At 36.7% G+C, this 24,834-nt stretch overlaps 1 protein-coding gene across 2 annotated transcripts in view; it reads left to right on the top strand.

The window, feature by feature from the left end:
* LOC129953875 (fat-like cadherin-related tumor suppressor homolog) overlaps nucleotides 1-13,776 on the top strand; it is a 91,001-nt gene extending 77,225 nt beyond the window's left edge. Inside the window, exons 16-24 of one of the 2 annotated variants that reach the window (XM_056067395.1) lie at nucleotides 719-1,159; nucleotides 1,222-1,622; nucleotides 1,739-2,047; nucleotides 2,126-7,433; nucleotides 7,494-7,796; nucleotides 7,868-8,053; nucleotides 8,178-8,207; nucleotides 8,363-8,590; nucleotides 13,084-13,776. In XM_056067395.1, the coding sequence (XP_055923370.1) occupies nucleotides 719-1,159; nucleotides 1,222-1,622; nucleotides 1,739-2,047; nucleotides 2,126-7,433; nucleotides 7,494-7,796; nucleotides 7,868-8,053; nucleotides 8,178-8,207; nucleotides 8,363-8,590; nucleotides 13,084-13,301 (7,424 nt within the window). In that variant the 3' untranslated portion in view covers nucleotides 13,302-13,776. The remainder of the gene's footprint in view (nucleotides 1-718; nucleotides 1,160-1,221; nucleotides 1,623-1,738; nucleotides 2,048-2,125; nucleotides 7,434-7,493; nucleotides 7,797-7,867; nucleotides 8,054-8,177; nucleotides 8,208-8,362; nucleotides 8,591-13,083) is intronic. The other variant, XM_056067396.1, reaches the window with a different exon arrangement.
* Nucleotides 13,777-24,834: the final 11,058 nt, after the last annotated feature.

Below are 24,834 nucleotides of genomic sequence, written 5' to 3'. Positions count from 1 at the left end.
CTTGCCAACCTGATTTATTTGCACAACCGATTAACTTTTTCAAATTGGCTAAGAACGCTAAGAACAGTTATACTGATCCAGCCAGGATTTGCTTGCCTGCAATCTGAAAGTACATTTTTTGTCCATTGCACTCAATTACGGAACTCACTACCTATTATAATTAGAAGAGTAATTAACATAAACGCATTCAAATATCGTCTTTTAACGCATCTGAACAATGATGCTTTGGGTTATGGTTAATAAAAAAATAAATATTGTTAACTATAGTTTTAAAATTGTATTTTTAGTATCTACTAAATTAAAAATTCTCGAACGCTCTAACATATTTTATAAAGCCTTCACAAATAATAAGGTTGTAATCTTAATGTGAATTATGAATTATGAATTATGAATATTTACTTCTTACTCCACTAGTAATGTTCCAGTAAATTAATTAAAATAAGTTTTTGTAAGCTTACACAAATTCGCTTTGACGCATTAAAATATTATTTGATTTCCCGAATATGCCCTAAAAAGCCACTTAAATATTTCGAAACACATACATTCAGAAATATATGTACCTTAGAGAGATAAATCCTCAAATTTTCAATGTGCAACGAGGATTTGTAGAATTTCTGAATCCAATAACCCGAACCCCATAAATGAAATCTTTAAAAAGATGTAAACAATATTTTCTTGATTTAAAATGCCTCATTTGTGTTCATTTTCTTTTCAATAGGTACGATAACTGTCGCTGACGAATTAGACTACGAACGTGTGCAAAACTACGATTTAATTATTCGTGCCACTGATAGTGTGTCAGGAGTTTCAGCTGAAGTCCCAGTTTCTATCATGGTTCTAGATGTTAACGATAGCCCACCGGAAATAGAACATGACACATACAACATAAGTGTTTCGGAAGGTTCACCATTTGGTACATCGCTTTTGAAAATCAATGCCCGAGACAATGATACTGGACCCAATGGTCAAATAACATTTGCAATCGATTCTAGTCATCAAAATAATAGTTCAGAGAATTTCCATTTGGATCCATTGGAGGGAATATTGTATTTAAAGAAAAGTTTAGATCATGAAATGCAAAGTGTACATCACTTTACTGTGATTGCTACCGATGGTGGATCGCCATCTTTGACCTCCACAGCTCACGTTTGGGTTTCAGGTAAGTTTAGTTTTTGAAAGTATTACAATATTGGTTATTTTAATTTGTCTTTAATTGTGCAGTGATTGATATAAATGACAATGCACCGAAATTTGAAGAACCCTCTTACACATGTGTGCTTTCTGTCCATGCCAAACGTGGACAATTTGTAATAAGTGTGAAGGCAAGTGATCCAGACTATGTGGATCATTCAAACTTAGTTTATAAAATAGCTCAGGGCAATGAAATGCAAACATTCGACATTGATTCATCAACTGGAACAATAACATTACTGAATATGAACAATTTTGCTGAACAACAAACAACGACTTTGAATGTTTCTGTAACTGATGGAATTTATACAAGTTTTACTCGAGTTAAAATTAATATTTTACCTGGTAATTTGAACAGCCCAGTATTCTCCCAGCCTAGCTATGAAGCGAATATTAAAGAGAATCTCATGCCTGGGCACCTGGTAACAACGGTAAGTACGCACCTAAGTAACTCATTTGAGAATGTTATTTTTTGGACGTCAATTTTTAAGTCCTCCATGAATAACAAACAAATTATCTCTATTCATTTTTGTATATCTTCAAATAGGTATCAGCACTCGATAAAGACTTGGGTGAATTCGGAACATTTACATATGATATATTCTCGGATTCATTAAAAGAGCTATTTGCAATTGATAAAATAAAAGGCATTATCGAATCGAAAGTATCATTTGATCGTGAATTATGTTCACATTATGAGATACCAATTATTGCTAGCGATATTGGTGGTAGATCTGGCTTTACAATAGTTAAAGTTAAAATCACCGACGAAAATGATAATCCGCCTGTTTTTGTTCTCAATGAATATCATGCAGTTATAAATGCCAATTTTCAATTACATGTTCCATTTGTCAAGGTAAATAAAATTAACAAAAAAAAACAACCTCCTTACAACTTAAATAATGTTAAATAAATTCTTTTCGATTGTTAACAGGTAAAAGCGTTAGACAGAGATGAAAATCAAAACAGTGCTTTGCTGTATTCAATGTACGAACCAGAAAATCAAAAAATTAAAAACCTCTTCCAAGTCGATGAAAATAATGGTTCGATTAGTTTACAAGCGTCCGTTGCGAACTATGCAAATGAAATATTTGAATTTTTCGTTCGGGCAAGTGATGGAGGCATACCATCATTGCATAACGATGTTCCAGTGTCTGTGTTGGTTGTCAAGGACGACGTTGATATTCCTGCATTCGAACATAAGGAGCGAAATCAATTTATATCGGAAGTATCGACACCGGGCACTTTGATCTCTCGCGTTCGATTGCTTGGAAACTTGACTGGAAGTTACAAAATCATTTCTGGTTTCGATGAAGACAAACAGTTTGCAATCAATCAACAAGGAGATATTACTTTGTCAAAGACTCTGGATCGAGAGCAAAAAGAAGTTCACACCATCGGTGTTTTGGCAGAAATAGGAAACAATCCAGCTTACTCAGCTGTTTCGGAGATAATTTTACATGTCCAGGATGAAAACGATAATGCTCCTATTTTTGAAAGCAATCCTTATAGCATTTTGCTAGCTGAAAATGCTGAGAAGGGCACATCGATTGTCAAGGTGACAGCACACGATTCTGATGCGGGGTCAAATGGAGAGATCCGATACTTCCTGCCCGATGACATTGCTGATATAGCTAATGTTTTCGACATCGATGTCTATTCTGGTTGGATAACAACCCTCATTCCGGTCGATCGAGAAAAACGCAGTGAGTATCGCTTTCAAGTCGTGGCCACGGATCATGGACAATCGAAACATATCGGAAAAACTACTGTTCTGATTAAACTGAAGGACTACAACGACAATTGTCTGCTATTCAAATCACTGAACTATACAACATCGGTGAGTGAAGACGCCCTCCCGGGCACTGTGCTCGTACAGCTTTCTGTGACCGACAAAGATGCCGATGCTAATACAGCCGTAGAATACTACATCACATCCGGTGATCCACTTTCCCAATTCCACATCAGACAAACTGGAGAGCTGTTTACAGCAAAGCCACTGGATCGGGAGAAAACTTCTTCGTACTTCTTGAATATCATTGCCACCGATGGGAAGTATAGCGCATCGACAAATGTAACAATTGCAGTCAAAGATGTCAACGACAATCCTCCCTATTGTCTCAAATACCGTTATAAAGAAATAATCAACGAACTTATAATGCCAGGAACGGTTGTTCTTCAAATTATAGCCACAGATGCCGATGAAGAGGCTAATTCCAAGCTAAGGTTCTATCTAACAGGCAATAAATCTGATGATTTTATTCTGGATAAAATCACCGGAGTCCTAAAAACCGCCCGTAAAATTGACCGTGAAACTGTCTCAAAGTACTACCTGACCGCGCATGTCCAAGATCGCGATCAATTGTCATGGGAGTGCATATCTAAGATTGAAATATCAGTTGCCGATACAAATGACAACCATCCAATATTCAGCATGACCGAGTACTCGCTGATACTTCCGGAAGATGCTGAAATTGGAACGCTGGCAACCAAAGTTCATGCAACTGATCGAGATGTTGGAGTCAACCGAAAAATTCGCTACTCCTTCCTTGACTCGGGTAATGACACATTCGCAATATCACCGGACTCTGGAATTATAACTCTGAAAAAGTCTCTAGATAGAGAATCTATAGCTTGGTATAACCTCTCTGTTATAGCAACTGACCAAGGCACCCCACAGCTATCAAGTATAGCCACACTGATTGTCAATGTTCAGGACATAAACGACAATCCCCCGGAATTCACTCAACAACATTACTTTGCAAATGTTGCTGAGAATTGTATTATCGGATCTGAAGTCGTTCAGGTGCTGGCAACGTCGCGGGATACCGGAGTCAATGCCGATATTTACTATTCAATTATCGGTGGTAATGAGCAGAAGAAATTCGCCATCAATCGGAATACTGGCAGTGTGTATTGCAATGGAGAGTTGGACTTCGAGAAAATAAGACATTTCCTGCTGACCATTCAAGCGGTTGATGGGGGAACCCCTCCACTCAGTAATTTGGCATCGTTAAATGTGACCGTAACCGATGTAAACGACAACAATCCGCAATTCAATCAAAATTCATATAATGCTAGAATTCGTGAAGATGCGCAGGTAGGAGATAAGATCCTTCAACTTAAAGCTTTCGATGCAGATTCTGATGAAAATGGCCGGATATTCTACAACATCGAACGTGGCGATCGTTTGAATCAGTTCCAGATCGATAACAATACTGGTTACTTGTCTGTCAAGGGTTCCCTCGACAGGGAATCAATATCCAGTTATGTTCTCGAAATTCGAGCCCGGGATAATGGAACTCCTGAACTTTCTAGCTATGTTCACGTGAACATTGATATATCCGATGCCAACGATAACCCTCCATTGTTCAACAAATCAAACTACACCATCATTGTGCAGGAAGACAAGCAACTGGGACACGTATTGATTAAATTTGAAATTATCGATGCAGATACAGCGCCAAATTCCGCTCCGTATACCTTCGATTTTCGAAGTGGGAATGATGGTGGGGCCTTTCGTTTGGAACAAGACGGAACTCTGCGAACGGCAACTCGATTCAACCACAAGGTCCGCAGTGTCTACAATATGCTGATCAGAGTATTCGACAATGGTACTCCACCCCTATACTCAGATGCTTGGGTGACGGTGAAAGTAATCGAAGAGAGTCAATATCCGCCCGTCATAACGCCCATTGAGATTCTCATAAATTCATATCAAGATGAATTCCCTGGTGGGGCGATCGGTCGAATATATGCAACCGATCAAGATCAGTATGACAATTTAATGTACAGCCTTGTACCAACTGCTGGGGTGCTATATTCACCGCACACCCTGTTTAACATATCCAAAGATGATGGTTCTCTATATGCATTACCTAATCTTGACGTAGGAGATTACAGACTGAATGTAACCGCATCGGATGGTAAATTTACCGCCCATGTAGTTATAAAAATAACCGTTGATTTGATTAGCAAAGAAATGCTAGAAAATGCTATAATTATAAGATTTAGTAATGTTACTCCCGAGGACTTTATTCTAAGTCATCGCAAGGGTTTCATCCGATCCATTCGCACAGCAATGCGAACAAGGCAGAAGGATATTGTGATAATTTCTGTGCAGCCTCATAATGAGAGTGCGTCCAATGAGGTGGATAGTCATCGTCGCTATGCCAGACATAGCCCGGAGGTGAAAAATCAATTGGACGTTGTGTTCACAGTTCGAAAACAACAGGTGAACCCCAATGACGATGGTTATTTCTCTGCAAAGGAAATTCAAGCCACAGTTGCTGATAATATGGAGGAAATCGAAGAAGCCACTAATTTGATCATCGAACAAATTGTCAAAACAAAATGTAGCCAAACTCAATGCGTCCATGGATTGTGCAAAGATAAGATCGTTTTGGATCGGAAGAACATACATACAATTGCCACGGATGTAACGAGTTTCATATCGGCGGTCTATGAGCATTTGAATGAATGTAAATGTCAGCAGGGCTATGGAGGAGAGAAGTGCGATGAAGCTGTGAACTCGTGTGCGGCCAAGCCTTGCCCAATGTATAAAATTTGCTTGCCAGAAGGTGATCTCGAAGAGGGACATAGATGCGTTTGTCCTCATGGATACACGGGTCCAACGTGTGATCATGATGTAAAGAAATGTGTCGGCTATTCTTGCTACAAGCCCCTCAATCCAGTGTCGTTGAGTGGTAAGAGCTATGCGCACTACAAAATCGACAAAATGGTGGGTAAGAAAATATTCGAAGACCAACTTATATTCACGTTGAGAGTACGAACCCTGCAACAAACCGGAAACTTGATGTACGCTTCAGGAAAAGTGGACTATAATATTTTGGAAATATCAAATGGTGTTGTGCAGTATCGCTTTGATTTGGGATCAGGAGAGGGTCTGATAAGTGTCTCGTCTATTTACGTGTCGGACGGGGAATGGCATGAAATAAAGCTAGAACGGGAACGGAACAGTGCTAAACTAGTGGTCGATGGAAAACACACTGCCCAGGGAAGTGCTCCTGGAGTGAATGGTATCTTGAATCTACAATCAAATGATATTTTCTTGGGTGCTGAAGTAAGGCCACATCCATCAGTGCTAGGGTTTGAAGATATTCAGCGGGGTTTCGTCGGCTGCATGGATGATATCCGCCTGGCTCGCGAATCTGTACCATTACACATGACTGGCAGCAGTACTATAGCGGTGCTGAAGAGATTTGCCAATGTCGAATTCACCTGTGACAGTTCGACAATTCTGGTTCCGCTTGGAATCTGCGGGACTCAGCCATGCTTCAATGGGGGAATTTGCAAGAATATTGGTATCAATAATTTCGAGTGCCAATGTCATCCCAGATTTACGGGACCCTTCTGCAAAGACGATTTGGATCCATGTTCCTCATCGCCGTGCTTATTCGGTGGCAAATGTCATGCTGAGAATTCAGGAAACTACACCTGCAACTGTCCCGCTGGAATGTCTGGAAAGCGTTGTGAGTTCGGTCGATTTTGCTCTCCTAATCCGTGCAAAAATGGAGGAGTGTGTGAGGAGGGAGACTACATGGCCCATTGCATGTGCAGAGGCTACACTGGTGCAACATGCGAGGTCGACCTAAACGAATGCGAAAACCAACCGTGTGGCAATGGGGCGACGTGTGTCAACGAGGCAGGAAGTTTTCGTTGTATATGTCCGCCTGATCTTACTGGTGCCAGCTGTGGCGATCCACTGTATTCGAATTCGATAACAAGCCAGCTAAGAAACTTGCCACTAATAGATATGATAGGAATTGCATGCGCCATTATTGGTGTGGTGCTATTACTTGGATGCCTGTGTTACTATATTTGCAGTCGAAAGACAATGAATCAAGCCGGAGGTAGTGTGAATAATGATCCACGCAAAGATTTAACTTTGAAAGCTGTTATGCCAAAGGAAGACTATAAACGCAGTTCGAAATTGAGTAATTTAGAAGTTCAACAACGACCACAAAGCTATACGACAAGTTCCAATGATATTCCATATCCTGTTAGTACTGTTTTTGTTAATAATTTAGATATATTAAGAAGCTATGGTTCGGCTGGAGATGAACTGGAAAATGTACCGCCGGAATATCAAAAATTAAATTGTACCAATCAACATATTAACATCAATGGGACCACTACATGTGATGCTGAATCACTTCACAAACAAACTTGGTCGGATCAAATGCAATTGAAAACGTTTAGTGACAATAAACTCAATAACGGTAAGATTATTGTTTTTTTTTGTTTCTAATATTAAATTTCCTGAATGTCTTGAAAACTAGGTCGCAAAATCGAACATCACAGTAATCATACAATGCGTTTAGGCTCCCTCAAACCTACATCAACACCAAATAGTAAACTTTTGCATGTCAATCTTCCAAACATCAATAATTCGCAAAGTGCATTTGAAGATTCACCAAACAATCATGGTCAATACCATTGGGATTGTTCCGATTGGGCAAGGAGAAGTCAAAATCCACTGCCTGATATCACTGAAGTTCCTGGCATTGAAGTGCCCGACTCATCGAGTTTTCATAGTAATGAAAGTAATGAGTCCCATCCGAAGAGTGTTCATATTCCGCTTAGTAAGTTATCTATGTTTATTTATTTAGTTTGAGACTTATACTTACATATAAAACTCTAAATATTCTTATAGATCTTGGTCCTGTGGATCCTGTTCGTGATATAGAAACGTTGAACGAAGACATCGAATCGGAATACGTTGAAGAAAGCGAATCTGAATGTAGTGAGAAACCTCTTTCCATGTCTTTCGAAACCCACACGCCCATATCTGGATTAAATCTCTTGGATAGTGGAAGTGAAGATTATAGATTTAACACAGGTTTGTTAAATTATTTTTTTCTCTCTTTTTGTTTTTAAGATACTGTTTCAAAGCACATACAAAAATGTACAAGAATAATTCATTAAAATATTATAAATTGTTCTGTATTTCCTAATGCTGCTAGTGCCTTTAGTTGTAAATAATAGTAATAAGTGTAAGTATTTTTACAATAGCAATAGCAGTCATATTCATAGCAGGTGATTCATTAATTAAAATATTCTTAGAAAATCTTTTGTCATTTTATCACAACAAAGAAACATTCCAGACTTTGTATAAGTTTAATATAAAATTGGTTTTATTTTTTTTAAGGCGATATTTACCATCGACATCCTAATAGCTACTTGCCCCGATACAATATACAAAGTGAAACCGATGGAGAAACATCAATGTGCAGTACTAAGTTGTTAAATAGTCAAATTAGAAGAACAGTTCCAGGAAGTAATGATTCTGATGATGAAGAAGTTTCTGGATATGGTTTCCCCAATCGAAGAAGTAAAAGACAAATCAGTGATATAGATAACATCGTCAACAAATGTGGTAGGTTCTTAAATTTATATAGATATACATATACAGGGTTATCCGTTTTGCGGTTTCAAAAGTAAACGTAAATATGGACAGTGATTTACGCGGCTAGGAAATGCCTCTTGCATATATTCTCTAAGTCGTATTCTTCTATAGCAGGCAAAAACAAGTCCGTTATCATATGACAATAACGCTCCGAATTGACTGTGACAGTCGTTAAATGGATATGGTAACCTTTCTTCAATAACTTGTGGATTCTCAGAACCCCAAATACGACAATTTTGTGTATTTACTTTTCCAACCGAGTGAAAAATGTGCTTTGTCGCTGAAGAAAATTTTGTTTGAAAAATCGCCTTCCACCGCAAGTTGTTCAAGCACTCATGTGACGTACAGTTTTTGTGTCAGCTGTACTTTATATGGATGAAGGTGTAGATCCAATTGCAAAATACCCCATAATGTGCTGTAAGACAGTTTTAATTCCTGTGAACCAGTGTCGTCTTTAGGCATGAGACCGATGGGCCAGGGCCCTCCAATTATTTGGCCCACAAATCCACCAACTCAAAAGGAATGAATCTATACAAGAATTATATAGAAAACGAAATATGGTTAGTAGACAGTAACAGAAAAACAAGTTTAATTTTACTCTCCGTTCCGTTGAACTTCTCCTCCTTAACATTTTAAACCTCTGGCGACATGAATCTTTAATCATACTGCTTAATAATTCTGCTTTCGTTCTACTTTACAGTTCTGCACACATCTTGGCTTTTCAACTCACTCCATAAACAAACACAAAGTTGTCCCATGATGAGTTGTACGTGTACCATGATGAGTCGGATAGAACAATTTTGTTTCCTTTTCTCTTTCTTCCTCTCTGTTCAATGGAACATGATCATATCGATCAGTTGACTTTTGCAAATCGGTATGTCAAAAAATGTGTTCCTACCGAAAGGTTCTTAAAATGTGTACCTACTCAAGAGCAAACATTTGAATATTTGGCTGACACAATCTTGACATTTCTGAAATCATGATATTTTAATAGAGGATTGTAGAGGACAAAGCTTTGATAATGCGTCTAATACGTACTGGAAAATATTCTGGTTTGCAAGCAAGATGAAAGGAGAAGTGCGAATTTGAAACCTTTGTCCCTCGTGCAGCACATTCTCTTAACTTAGAAGGTCTTCATGCTGCTGGTTGTGTGCAGGAGGCAACAAGTTTCTTTCAAGGGGTTCAAAAAATATATACAACTTTTTTTTCTGCTTCATTGCTGGAATAAATTGAATGAATGTTTAGGTTCACATAGAGTTCTTTAAAGCCTTTCTGAAAAAAGATGGTCTGCAAGATGCAGTCAACGCGCTCCATCATGGTTATAAGCAAATTACAGCCTTGACATCTATCTTTAGAGATCCAAAGCAAGCTCCCGACACAAAAAGCGAAGCGCTAAGCCTGTCTTAGAAAATGTCACAATTGGAGTTCCTCATTTTAACAAAAATTTGGAACACAATATTAGAAAGAGTTCATAAAACCAGCAAGAGCTTTCAAAAAGAAACAATAACAATTGACGTTGCTGCCTATTTGCTTTGTTCACTATGTTCTAAGGGAGAATTTTGATAAATTTGAAGCGTGTGCCAAAATGCAGAATCCGGATGCTAATTAAAAATGCAATATATTTGGATGGTCCTGCACCTTCCGTCCTGCTAATTGGGAAAGAAAAGCTTATAATATCCTAAAATAGCTTCCAATTATTGACACTATTACTTTGCAATTAAAAATACGATACAAGAATTGAATACATTGTTTGGCTTTTTTGTCGATTGCAATAATTGACTTCAGTGGAGTTTTCAGTTTTCAAAAAAAGACCATAGAGAAGAACTTGAGGTAGAATGTCTGCACCTCGTAAAGTATTTAAAAGAATTCAATAAAGATGTAAATGAAGATCTTATTACAATATCAAAATTGTACAGTGGATGCAATTAGGAACACATTTCCAAATGTAGAAACTCCCTATAGAATTTTTGTATCTTTGATGGTTTCAAACTGCAGTAGAGAGCGTTCATTTTCGAAATTGAACCGGATAAAAAATGAAGACAGTACTACAAAGTAGACTTAAAAGCTAGTCAATTGTATCATTTCATGTATAAAATAAGACTCAAAGTATAAATACCTAGGAGATAAAAACACAGAACTCAATTAGTTTTATTACTTTTTTATTAATCCTAAGCAAACTAGAGGTTTATTATATTTGTGTGTTTTCATGTGTACGGCTCGGCTTCATCCATATCCATCGGACTGTCTCTTCTCCAAAAAACGCATCGCAATTCGTTTTCTGCATTATTGTTGATTGGATAGTTGCAGGTGGCTTCTACCAACTCTCGAAGTCGTGGTATTCGCTGATTGGTTCGTGGCGGGCGGGTTCTATCGACTCTTGAACAACTTATTATGTATTACGCGGAGGCTGCAGAGTTGCCAGAACCATCCGCCACAGTGGCCCCCCAAAAGGCTTAACACGCCCTAACGATAGCGTACAGGTGCTTGGACTAGTCGACCTCTAAGGGTGTGGTACGGCTGAGTTGTTGCTTGTGGTGGCGGTTCTGGAATAACCAATGTAGATGAAGAAGACGGTAGAGGGCTGTTGTCTTGATTGGATTCGAGGTATGCTGGCTTAAGGCGGTCTACTGAGATCCTGATGGCCTTATTTCGAATAGAAAGGGTGAAAAACTTCTCGTAGCGCTGCAATACTTTAAAGGGTCCTTCATATGGTGGAATTATGGATGCTTTGATTGTGTCATTGCGGACGAAAACGTGAGTTGATGTCGTAAGATCTTTGTACACAAAGGGTTGTTGGTTTGTGTGCCAAGCTGTCTGCTGGGGTTTAGACTAGCGCATCGTGTTTCGAAGGTCTTTGATGAACTCACATTGTGAGCGATCGTCGAGTGTAGATCCAGTAGATCAGCTGGAAGTCTGAGGGATGTACCATACACTAGTTCTGCCGGCGTTGCATTGATATCCTCTTTCAAGGTTGCACGAAGACCCAGAAGTATGAGTGGGAGACGTTTTACCCATTGAGTGGAGTCGTTGCAATTTATTGCCGCCTTCAACAATCGGTGGAATCGTTCAACGATTCCATTGGCTTGCTGGTGATATGAAGTCGTCATTGTGTGGTTAGTCCCCATACATGTTCATAGCTCCGCAAAGACCGATGACTTAAACAGTTTTCCTTGGTCCGAGGTGATCTGCAGGGGTGGCCCAAATCGCGAAATCCAGCCCGTGATGAGTGCACTGGCGCAGCTGATAGCCGACATGTCTGTCATTGGATATGCTTCCGGCCACCTAGTGTAGCGGTCGATGACTGTTAGGAGGTAGCGACATCCATCTGGAGGCGGGAACGGTCCGATGATGTCGATGTTTATGTAAGCAAAGCTTCGATTTCGAGTGGCGCTGGATTTTTGTTTTTTGACAGGGAATGCATGTCTTTGCAAAGTTAGCACAACGCTGCCGAATGTTTGGTCAGATAAAGCGTTCAATCATGAGTCGCACTGTCGCGCGGCGGCCTGGATGCGAAAGGTTGTGCATCACACTAACATATCAAATATTTGTTTTATGTTTTTTTTAGTTCTATTTAAAAAGTAAAAACATTAAAAAAAAGAACAAATTTCTTTTAAAATTATTTTTTTTAAATAAAGAATTAAAAAAAAATATATTGTGCCTACTTTTATTGGCCCCCAAATCCTTTTGGGCCCAGGGCTCCAAAAAGTGTAAAGACGCCCCTGCTGGGAACGACGAGGAATCGGCACATTCGGGTTTTCGGAAACACTTTGGCGTCAACTATAGCTATCATTGGTTCTTATCATTGAAAATAAACATTGGATTTTTTTTGGCAGGTCGTTTATAGCTATCAGTAAAAATTTCATTTTTAGAGAAAAATAAATGTGCAACTAAACTTTTTTTTCTCAAAAAAATTCCTTGTGTTATTTCCGATCGATCTGTATATAATTTTCATTTCTAATCAAAGGGAAACACCGTCAAATGTCAATTCAAAAGTTATTTCGGATTGATTTCAATGATAGCTATAACTGGCGCCTTTTACTTACAGCAGCGATATTTTCAGTAGTACGAGTGAAACGATAAGGCACAGGCAATTACAATATCTGTAACCAATCCACTTTCTTCAAACTTCTTCACAATTTTGGCAATTGCTTGAATAGTTGGACGATTATATAAACCATCATTTCCTCTTAAAGCACGATATGTGGCTATGGCGAATCACCATTGTTTTAGTGGGTTTTAACAATTTGTATGCGTTGTGCGATAGTTAAGCGATCCGTTTTCGTAAATGTCAGACTTTCAACTGAAAACGAAAAAATTGGTTTAACAACTTAGTTTAACAGGTGTCGAATTCCAGCCCAATACTTTTAAATCCGCAAAATAGTTAACCGATTATATTTTTATATTTATAAATAGTTAATTTTAAGGAACAATACAAACTAATAATATAAATTCTTTATTTAAAGGTCCTGGTGAAAACATGTCCCTTTTAGGCAGCTATCATCTTGGTGACTGTGAATCGAATAGTGATATATCAACACAAATATGTGAGATCGAAGACTCGGAATTCGAGGACACACGACCGCCAAGAAAATCATCAACACTTACCAATGCCTCCTCGAAAGGTTCTTCTGGTAAAAAAGCTGTAAATTGGTCAAGTAGCGTCCATCAAACCGATGTTTGACAAATGTACTGTGAACTAATAATTATGGCGCAACATAATTTTCACTTAGTTCCAAATAGATAACAATGATTTAACAAAAAGAAAAACCTTGCAGCTTATAAGAACACATATTATTATTTTATAGTATAAAAATCTAGTTAGATATATAATTTTTAATTTAATAAATTTTTAAAACATAAAAACAAAATACAGGGTACTTGGGGAAAAGAATTACAAAACAACAACAAAAAATACATAAAACAACAAAGAAAATACCTTGTGAAAAATAAATATTCTACTTAACATTATTTTAAATAAGTTAAAAGGGCTTAACGAAAAGAAAAGAAAACAAAAAAATAAGTAATTATTTTAAGCCAGCAATTCTTTTATACTGCCACGTCCAACATAAGTTTGAACTTCAGCATTTTGTTTAGTTTTAAGATTAATCATTTAGTTTTATTTAATTTTACAACTAATAAATTTACACTTTTTTAAATGTTTATTTTTTTCAATTGTTATAACATAAACCCTTGGAAAGGCGTTAATTGGTGTTCTTGTTCTATACTTAAACTGCAATAATTCCAGAAAAAAGGAACCGGAAATAGCTAATCGCGCTGAAGGTGAAATTAAAAATATTTTGTTCTTCCCGATTGCAATTCCGCAAACATTGTTCGGAATAAAAAGTGACAACGTACCCAATTAGTTGAAAATGATCATGCACCTTAAAATTAAACATTGTGTAAATGCATATCCCGTGGCATGATAGTTAGTGCGTTGGAGTGTCATGCAAGAGGTTTTGGGTTCGATCCCTGCCTATGCCATCTAAAGTCTTTTCACGGAATTGACAAATTCTCCAAGAGTAACTCTGGTCATGAAAAAGTGCTTTCTCAAACTAGCCGTTCGGATTCGGCATATAAAACTCTAGATCCCCTCCATTCCTGACAACATTACTCGCACACAGGAATGGTTGAGAGTTGTCACTAGGCCCTAGTTCTCAACTAAAAATTTATTTAAATGCATATCCAAACATATGGTGTAGTAGTTATCCTGAAATCGAAAATCTCTGTTAGTACAATCGTCTTTCCGCTTCGTTGCATTAATGAACACACTTATACTGCAGATCGTGTGCAGGGCTGCTTGAGTACGATTTTAAACAGTCATAGAGTGTTCATAAACGTCACACAAAATTCGAAAATTTCCACCGGAAGATTTGTTTTGATATCCAAGATCTCAAAAGAAAACAATGATAGCATTCACAAAGACAGTCGTTACGTAGTCAAGAGATTCTGATTGGCTAAATCTAACTTCAAAAGTTGTTGAAATTTCCCCTCCAAGGTAGTGTACACATTTCGGCTACAAAGTTAGTGTACACAGATTTTAACGTTTCACAATCAGCTTCTTGGTAAGGACACAAGAATTCAAAATTAAATAAATCTCGATATTTAAATACAAATACAAATTAATCATATTATATTTTCTATATTTTAATTAATTTAAAAAGAAAAAAACTATTTAAAGTTCTGAACACAAAAAATTCTTATTTTATGTATTTGTATTTATAATTAATATGACAGTTCCGGATTGACTATTTTTGTAGTGCAATTTTGCATTCACAAAGCTAGTTGTATTTGACTACGTAGTCACTAGCTTTGTGAATGCGCCCAATGCTTCAACTTTCTTAATTTTAAAGAACACCGTCGTCCAAAATGAACTTTTCCAAGACCTAAATTCTATTTCCATGATAATTTTTTTTGTTGATTACAAGCTTATTTTTTCTAATAAAACTTACATTTTTCCAACTTTATAAACATGTCTAACGCAGATCTAAGTTAGGCATTATTTTATAAAAACTACCGTTTTGACGTTAGGATGTTCTTAATTTGTACATGCTTTGACTTAAGTACTTGAAGTACGCAATTTACCTCAAATTATTAAAATGATGGTAAGTAATTTTACTTTGTTAATAGTTGTTACTTTGGAATGCAACAAGGGAAGCTTATCTTTTTTACATGTTCGACATCAATTTTTGTTATTTATGTAAATGTGAACAGCTTACATCGTATTTTAAAGAGAAATCTTTTTTTCCAAAGTGAATCCGAAATTATTTGTTTCTTTAAAAAAAAAAAAAAAATAGTGTTCGCTAATTCGGCTTTCTTCTCACAAGGATGTGAAAGACTTCTCTGCTTAGGTCTTCTCTAGGGAATTGTTATAATTTTTTAAGTACCTATAAGATTTTTCTTTTAACAACATATCAAACCATGAAATTAAAAAAATATATATGTATATATTTAGGTAAAGCTACATACTCAAATCATCAAAAAATGGTTCTTTCATTGCTCCGTACAAAGAAAGTTTATAATTTTTTTAAATTGTAATTTCGAACAAATTTTCAAAGAAAAATAAACCTTAAGTCTTATGTTGCGTATTTATTTGAAATTATCTTAATATGGGTTGTCTTTACTTTTAAAATCTACTTCAAAAATAAAAACTTCATCTGAAATCTCTTTTAACTTTTTTCAATTCTACATATTTACATTTGTGTACTTGACTTTTAGACAATGTGAATCCTTTTTTTATAAGACCTCTCTCTAAGTTTAGATTCTTGTAAATATTTGAAACAAGGAGTGTTGCTTTTTAAATATAATTTATGTAAGTTTGTGTTATAGAAGCTCTTAATGTTTTGTTTTTTTTTTGTGAATGATTTTTGAAATAAATATATTTTTATTTTAATGTAAATGTATTAAATTGAAACTGAACAAATTTCTTTTTTTTGTATCTATTTGATGATTTCTGAATTCAATTTGAGCCTCAATATTGGTGGCTAACATTTTCGACTTATCACAGCACATAACTTCAGTGCTTTCAAAATTTGTAAAATAAAGTTTTATTTAAATTCTTTAAGGGAAAACCTATTAATTTTAGTTACACACTATTTTTTATGCAAACCGTCGTTGTAGGTACTAACTTTCAAAAGCAAGGTAACCATATTTCAATTATTATTTTTTATCGCACTGGTCTACATTTCTAAATCAAAATAGAGAGATAAATAAAATTATGAAAAGTTAAGATAAGTTAACTATATTTAAAAGACTTACATAACAAAACAAAAAAAAATAAACAAAGACCACACTAAAATGCTACTAAACAAAAAAAAAGAAAAATAACACAAACATTTTCATGCTTTAAGATTTTAGTTTTTAGATTAAATCTATGTAAATAAATTTTTAAAAAAATAATGAAACTTAGTATAAAATTGTTCATTACGATGACTGATAATTATATTTGTACATGAAAATTTAATTTTAAACTATTACTTTCATACCTACTTAATAATAAAAAGAAAAGAAAAAAATAACATGTCTAGTATAAGAACAAAACATAAAACTTAGAATAGATTATAAATCGAATTCAATAAGCAGTAAAATATTCATTTTAAAATGAAAATTCTTTGTTAAAAAAGTGGGTCAATATTGAATATTGATACATAAGAAAAAATAATAGTTAATGGGAGAAGAAAAAACATTTGAATAAAGTTCAAATAATTTAAAAAAAAAACTGTCATTAAATTAACAACAAAAAAATCTTAGGGTATCTTAATAATAAATAATTATGAAATCTTATTTTTTAACGTATGCATTGATTTGTTTGTTTTATTTATAGTTCTGCAAAGAAAAATAACTTATAAATATTTTGTTTATGAAACAAGGAAAACAGACTTCAAATTAAGTCCAACACTGCCATGGTGATGATACTCCATTTGTTAGCTCTCTCGAGAAAGCTAAACTCTTTGCTAGGTAGTTCGCCGCCAATTCAACGCTGCCAGTGAGTCCTATGACTCTGCCTGTCATTGAGCGCCAGTGGCGGCTCCAGCGGGCCTACCCTAAATTTTCAAAAATATATATGGCAAAAAAGTTCCCACAATTTAACGCAAAATACAATTTTCATTCATTCCTTAAAAATGTTTACTTACCAAAGTTCAAGTTTACTTATTGTTGTTTAAAGAGTACCGTAGATTTCATTTTACAAACGCAGATCATAGAAGAAAACATATCGATGCCTTCTCGGAAGAATGTATTAAACGACATTTTAAGAATTTTACAGGAGACGAAAAAAAAACTCCTGCGTAGGCAATTAATTGTGTATTTTTAAGTGATAAGCATAATTTTGATTGAGATTTGGGCCACATTTTTTTTGTACCATTACATGGACGAAATTTTGATCAGATAAAAAGTTTTTGTCGCTTAGAACATTTTCATGGTCTACAGATTGTCGCTTGATACAGTGGCTAAATGGCGCTTAGGTCAATGGGTGGTAGGAAATATTACAGGATTCCAAGAAATATTGTCGCTCAGTTCATTTGCTTTATTGAGTTTTTTATTATCAACAAAGTTAAAATAATCATTAAAAATAACATTATACTTCCGAAAATAAAAAAGAAAACAGTTCAATTTTAAAATAAATAAAAATAATTAACTTTTCAGATATGAAAATTTACAGATCACTGATTCAGTTGATTTTCTGATAAGTCGTCTTCTTCATCAGTCTCTGGTAAAACATCTTCCTTCTCACCAACAATGTCAATGATTTCTCGGTATTCCTGGATATACCGTTCGGGGATAAACTTCTTCTTGAGTAGAGTTTCTAAGTCTTTTTTCTTTGGCCCCGATATTGGCAGTTTTGCGGTGTATAAAATATCAGGGTCATCAATATTTTCAAGACATTTAACTTGATTTCGAGTTCGATACAAATCCAACGTGTATGAAGGTGGTTCCATGTCTCTGGACTTAAATATTGAATACTTGATGTCACAGGATGACTAAGAGAACAAAAAAATGTTGGATTCAGATATTTTAAAACTAGTTTGTTCCCTAGTTTTAACTCCCTGCGTTGGAAAATATTTCAAAGCTTATTTCTTCCAGTCGCAAAAATCATCTATAGTTAGTTTTATAACCTCGTAAGGCCTTGGATTTATCCTTGAATTGGCAATAATGATTATCCATTCCATCGGCGTCCAAATTGTTCTTTTTTTGACGAAACGCTCTATGGTGGCATGAACAGGCATATAAGTATGCCCTGGCAAACGAAAGGTGAGAGAGATTTGATTTACGTTCTTAGCTTTCTTTTGAAACAAACAAATCATTGTGATAATCTGACGATTTTTGTTTTGGCGGGGACAGCTATGACAATACAGGGCAATGGAAGTCACAGTTTCTCTGGCATCAACAATACTAAAGTACTTAAAGAGAATTGAACAAATTTCATTTGCTCTCCGCATTCCATCAATCTCACCCCAAAAAAAAGCATAGCCATTTTGAGTTCCTCTTTATTGAATGGGTACTTTCTTGAATAGTAAAAGAGCATGCTTTGCGTATGTGGAACGTTTAAGACTTTCTGTAGATCAAAAGTAGCACACACGAATGATGGACAGTTTTTGGCCTTTTCCTGATCATCCATAAATAATTTTTGGCTGTTTTTCTTTTGTTGGGAGTGCTTCAAAACAAGAACTTTCTCTTTGTCCTCCAACACGCGGGATTTATGTGCTTCACAAAAGGTGCTCTTGTCTTTTTTTGGAATGTGAATGCCAATATTATAGGGTTTGAAAATCCTTCGGAATATTTTTTTGGAAACAGCAGTTTTACCTTCTTCCACTTGTTTTGATTTATAGTTCCTGTATAAATTGGATATGCTAAAGTATTCTGTTGGCGGATGAGTGCGATTGGTCGGGGATCGGCAATAGTGTGATGGGGCTTTTGGCAAGCTTTCTATAAAACTGCAAACATCTGCTTTAATTTCTTCTGATGTAGCATTTGCTGTTTTAGAGCGGACGACACAACCCGGCTCGAAATATCTAGGGTCCTAAGTAAGAACTGCATACAAACCTGTTCTTTCTTCCCTTCAAAATTTATGAAATATTTTCTTGTTTCTGTTTTCTTTTCGGCATTTTTGGTTCGTCGTCTTTTGATGGAAACTTGTTCAACAGAAGGCAAAATCCAATCATTCGCTGGACATACGGCAGCTTCCAATACAAATTAAAATGTCTTACCTTTGCGAATTAGTGACCTTTGTTCCACGCTTGTTTTGGCAGCTTTAGCACGGATTTGCTTGCAAAGATTTTTTGGCTTGACAGCCTTTTTATAGATCTCGCATCCACCACTCCCTCATTATAATATGCCTTCTTTTTTGGGGGATGGGTTCCCATTTCGTTATCACTTGAATGCGACATCTGACAAAAAATTTTTGTGGAACTTTGGTTGCTTAAGACAATAAGATTTTCAAAAATGTCGCTTAGCATAATTTTATTGGCGGATAAAAGAAATTTCAGGGACCAACAGTATTCCAGGGAAAAAACTTGGCTGTTGCTACAATTTTATTTTTTCTCTAGTTTCTTTTGTATGCATGATAGGAAAGCGAAACTCAGGCCAAAATGTGGCTTAATATGTTAAGTATGTTCATTAAAGAAATTTCCACTTCAGTTAACCTTCATCAAATTCATCAACAACTAACTGCCTATGCCACCTAAAGTTTTTTTTTCACGGGTACTGCCTTTTGCGAGGAATTGAAAAATTCCCCAAGAGTAATTCTTGTCATTTCACATTTCTTGTCAGTTTCAGATCTATCCCAGATCGCTTAAACTATACCACTCCAAAAATGGTATTCGGTAAAAGCTTCCATGTGTCCATCCCTTCAAGATCCTCCTGGGAAGAAGAGAGACCCCTGGAAGACGATGCGGTACACTTCTATAATGACGGTTCAAAGACCGATCACGGAGTTAGAAGTGGTATCTTTTCAGAACAACTGAATCTCAGTCTATCCTATAGACTTCTCAATCAATGTAGTGTATTCCAGGCAAAAGTAACGGCGATTAAAGAAGCACTATCCTGGCTCAAAGAAAACGTTATATCTTGCAAGGATATACGAATCTTGTCAGACAGCCAAGCCGCTCTTAAATCTCTCGCGTCTGTCTCCACAAACTCTCAAACAGTCCACGATTGTCGATCATCTCTGAATGAGATGACGGAACAGTTTAACATTCACCTCATTTGGGTGCCGGGCCACAGAGACATTCCGGGAAATTGTAAAGCCGATGAGTTCGCCAAAAACGGAACACATCTGCCTCATGTTATCATCTTCTCAAGCAATATGCTCTAGAAACAACAAATGCTAGATGGTCACAAAGTACCACCTGCCTAGCAACCAAGCAAATATGGCCAAGTATTGACTTAAAACGGTCAAAAGGCTTGATATCACTGAGCAGACAAACTATAAGCTCTACAATTGGAGTAATAACGGGACACTGCCTCATAGGAAGACATGCTCTGAGGCTAGGGGTCTACACAAATGACTTCTGTAGAAGCTGCATGGACGAGGAGGAAGAGGAAACGGTCCAACACCTTCTATGTACATGTCCAGCACTCTCCATTAGAAAGAATAACTTTCTCGGTAATCCCTTCTTCGATAACACCAGTGAACTGGCAACGATTGACGCAAAACGTCTCTCTAACTTTATTAAAAGTACAAAATAGTTTGTTTAAATTCATTACTCTCCCATGAGTACCTAACCTCATTAGTGGTATCACAATGGACCCTTGAGGTCTAGGTGCGTCAATGACATCTAGACAGCCACTCCAAACTAACCGAACCTAATTCTTGTCATGAAAAGTGCTTTCTCAAATTTGCCATTCGGATTCTAATTGAGGAAACTGTAGGTCCCTTCCATCCCTGACAACAGTACTCGCACAGAGAAATGGTTGAAAGTTGTCAGTCACTAGGCCCTATAGTTCTCAAACGGACTGTTGCGTCACCCAACTTATTTATTTATTAATAGCAGCCAATTTTTTTATAGCATATTTAATTTTTCACATTGTAAAATGTCTAGAAATGTTCATATGCTAAAAAATTCGTAATTAAGATAACATTATTTAGTTTTGGCGCGTTCACTGTTTTTCTTTCAATTGGGTGTTCGGTTTCCCCATACTGGAATAAAAAGTTACTTAAATCTATTTAATGCACTCATTTAGATGGTATTGTGTGTAACCATATTGCCTATTTCTATTCCTTAAAGATGCTTAACACAAAGTAACTTATTTTTAAAACATGGTTCCCTCAAATTTGTATTCCAAAATCTAACTACAAACAAAAATCTAACTCTAACATAGTCCCTCAAAAATACATTTTCAGGAATATTTCTGCAACAATCAAACCTAAAATTTGATCTTGCAATTATGGAACTGCTTAAATGATGAAAATACTAATCTAATTGAGGAATCTGGACTATATAAAGTGGGCAATGGAACTTCACAAGTATGTTCTCGTAGCATTGTCTGTACAAAAAAAATACGGAGACACCCGCTTTTTGTTTCCACCTGAACTTCTAACGCCGCCAAAAAAAATGCTCTAAGCAAACTACAGTTGAAAAAATTGTCTGTTTTCTTGGTTTACAAAGTGTTGAGTTACACTTTTGTTCATTTCCAATTATACTTAACCAGTTGCAGCACATATTGCGTTCTACTATTCGTTTTCTCAAAAGAGACTGAGATTGGTAAAAAATCATTACAGTGCCTCAACACAGCGATACTAGATGGGTTGCCAAATATAAAGGCGTACAGTTCTTCAAAAATCAACTCGGCAGTATTATTAATGCTTTGCAAAAATGTGCTCTAAGTACTAAACTAAGAGCTTTCGCCCTAGTGTGTCTTGAGGGTATTCTACAACTTGTTAGTATTCTATCAAAATAACTGCAGTCCTCAACCATAGATATAGGGAAATGCATTAAGCTTGTAAAAGCAACAATAGATCATTTAGGTCTCTTAAGAATAGATACACAATTTGCCAAATTCATCCAAGAAACACAGGAGCTGTGTAAAACCTGTAATATTGACCTCAACACAGACTCTGGCAATAGTCGCCGCAAACAAAAGCCAACGGGAAGCCTCGATGCTAATGTAATCAATTGCAATGACTGGACATTTCAGAGTAGATTATTGTAGTATTCGTTGGCTAAGGGCAAATTTTTTGTTGGCATACCGCCATACTGTTTCATACAGGCCAGCTGTTTTGGCACTAAGTGAAACCCAAGTAGGTGAGGTGCCTTTATTCTTTTCCCACCATTGCCTCGCCATATACATTAGGAATGATGTTGCTTATCAGCTCTTACCACAATATGGTCTTTGGATCAATACCTTTTTTAATTATACGTGGTTTAAATTTTCCGTGAATAAGCAAATCATTCACTATTGCTTCCTTTATCGAATCCAACTGGAACAGCCCCAATAATTACTTCAGGATCTTTAACTGGTCACTATGCTTCCTCGATAGTGACGTTGACGCCAGCGCTGATATGATCACAAGTTTAATTCTCCTGGGAATGAGAACTTTTATACCAAACAGGGTTAAAAGTATCAGACCCAAGGAAAACGCTTGGTTTGATGCGAGCTGTAAAGAGGTTATTAGGGCCAAAGAGGTTAGTTTCCGTTGCTATAAAGCCAACCGTACTGAGGAAAGCCGGAAAAAGTTCAAACAAGCCAGGAAGGCCTCCAACGCCCATATTCGACGGACGAAGTTTTTACATGACCAAAATAAACGGCAAAAAATACTGCAATGTCCCAAAGGCAGTACAAATTTTTGGTCATTTGTAAAAAACATGAGGAATTCTTCCTCTTCTTCGGTTCCTACGCTCGTTGTCAATGACACTCCTTTTGTTAGCTCTTTAGAGAAACCTAAACTCTTTGCTAGGCAGTTCGCCGCCAATTCTACGCTGCCAGTGAGTGTTATGACTCCGCCTGTACTTGAGCGAGTTAGTGATTCTATGGGACCAATCTGTTTTCGCACTCGTACCGTGGCAAGAGTCCTAAGAGATCTAAACACACATAAATCCGCTGGACCGGATGGTATCCTCGCTTTGTTCTAAAGAGGTGTTCTTCAACGCTGGCAAAACTGCGTAAGCTTTTTCATCTGTCCTACTCCTCAGGTCGCGTTCCGAGCGGATGGAAAACGGCATTTGTCCAGCCTATTCCCAAAAAAGGCGAATCTTCCTCACCCTCTAACTACCAACCGATTGCACTTACGAGTACGTCCCTTCTTTCCAAGGTCATGGAAACGCTGATTAATTATGAGCTCAAGAAATATCTTGAAGATCGAAAGCTTCTTAATGACCGGCAATACGGCTTTCGTAGTAAGGTCCACTGGTGATCTCATGGTTCATCTCACCGAACAGTGGAGCAAATCTTTACATCGTTTTGGAGAAAGTAAGATTATTGCACTTGATATTTCAAAAGCATTTGATAGGGTTTGGCATCAGGCTCTCTTATCGAAAATGCGTGCTTTCGGTTTTCATGAATCCCTGCTTCAATAGATTAGTAATTACCTTTCGGATCGTTCAATACAAGTAGTATTAGATGCATTCAAGTATGAAAACCATAAAATAAATGCTGGCGTGCCCCAGGGCTCTGTTTTATCTCCAGCACTCTTTCTCATTTTTATTAATGATCTTCTGTCTGCAACATCTAATCCAATACATTGTTTCGCTGACGATAGTACTCTTAGCTTTTCATATTCGTTTTCAGACTCACATCCCTTTTCTTCGGATGTGGAACTGCAACGACAAAATATGATAAGCTCATTAAATTCCGATCTAAACAGCATTGTTCAATGGGGATTAAAAAACCGCGTGGAATTCAATGCTTCGAAAACCCAATGCTGACTTGTATCGTTAAAGCGAGATATACCCCATTGCCATTATCCATGGATGGCTTTGCATCAATGAGACTGAACACCTCGATATTCTCGGTATGTGTGTCACCAACCACCTTTTGTGGAACGATCACATACGAGATGTCGCCAAAAATGCCGCAAGGTGTTTGGGTTTCCTTAGGCGATGCAAGAAATATTTCACCCCTTCTGATCTGGTGGTATTTACAAGACTTACATACGTCCAAAGCTTGATTATAACTCCCATCTCTGGGCTGGTGCAACTTACTTAAGCCTATGGATAGTATTGAACGTAGAGCATTTAAATTGATAAATGATAATATCATCATAAGTTCATTTACTTCGCTTGAACATCGTCGTAAGGTCTCTTGTCTGACCCTTTTTTACCGTTATTTTAACGGCTTATGCTCTAGTGAAATAGCCAGTTGCATTCCTCCCCTTAAACAGTTCAACCGTAATACTCGCGCTTCTAGGAATGATCATTAGTATACCCTCGAGCCCAACTTTGTCGTACTGTCAAATACAGAGATTCGTTCTTTAGCCGTACTACGCGAATGTGGAATGCCTTACCACAGTCTGTCTTTCCTAGTCATTGCAATATTCAGGAATTCAAAACCAATGTGCACCGACATCTGCTTTTAAACCCTCTCTCCTCTTCGTAGTGCTCACACTGTGCCTCTGCATAATAAGGGTAGTAATATCCCTTTGAGTGTTTGTTTATTAAAAAAAATAATCATGGAAACAATTTGAAAAGGTAGACATGAGGCCGAGTTAGAGAGTAATTTCATGAAATTTAAAGCAGAGAATTTAAGCACCTTAGACAACATTTTAGGTGAAATGGGTAACA

The sequence above is a fragment of the Eupeodes corollae genome, chromosome 1 (genome assembly GCF_945859685.1).
Source record: "Eupeodes corollae chromosome 1, idEupCoro1.1, whole genome shotgun sequence".
Taxonomy (NCBI): Eukaryota; Metazoa; Arthropoda; class Insecta; order Diptera; family Syrphidae; genus Eupeodes; species Eupeodes corollae.
Note: the sequence above shows the minus strand (reverse complement) of the source record. Positions and strands in the feature narration are given on the sequence as shown.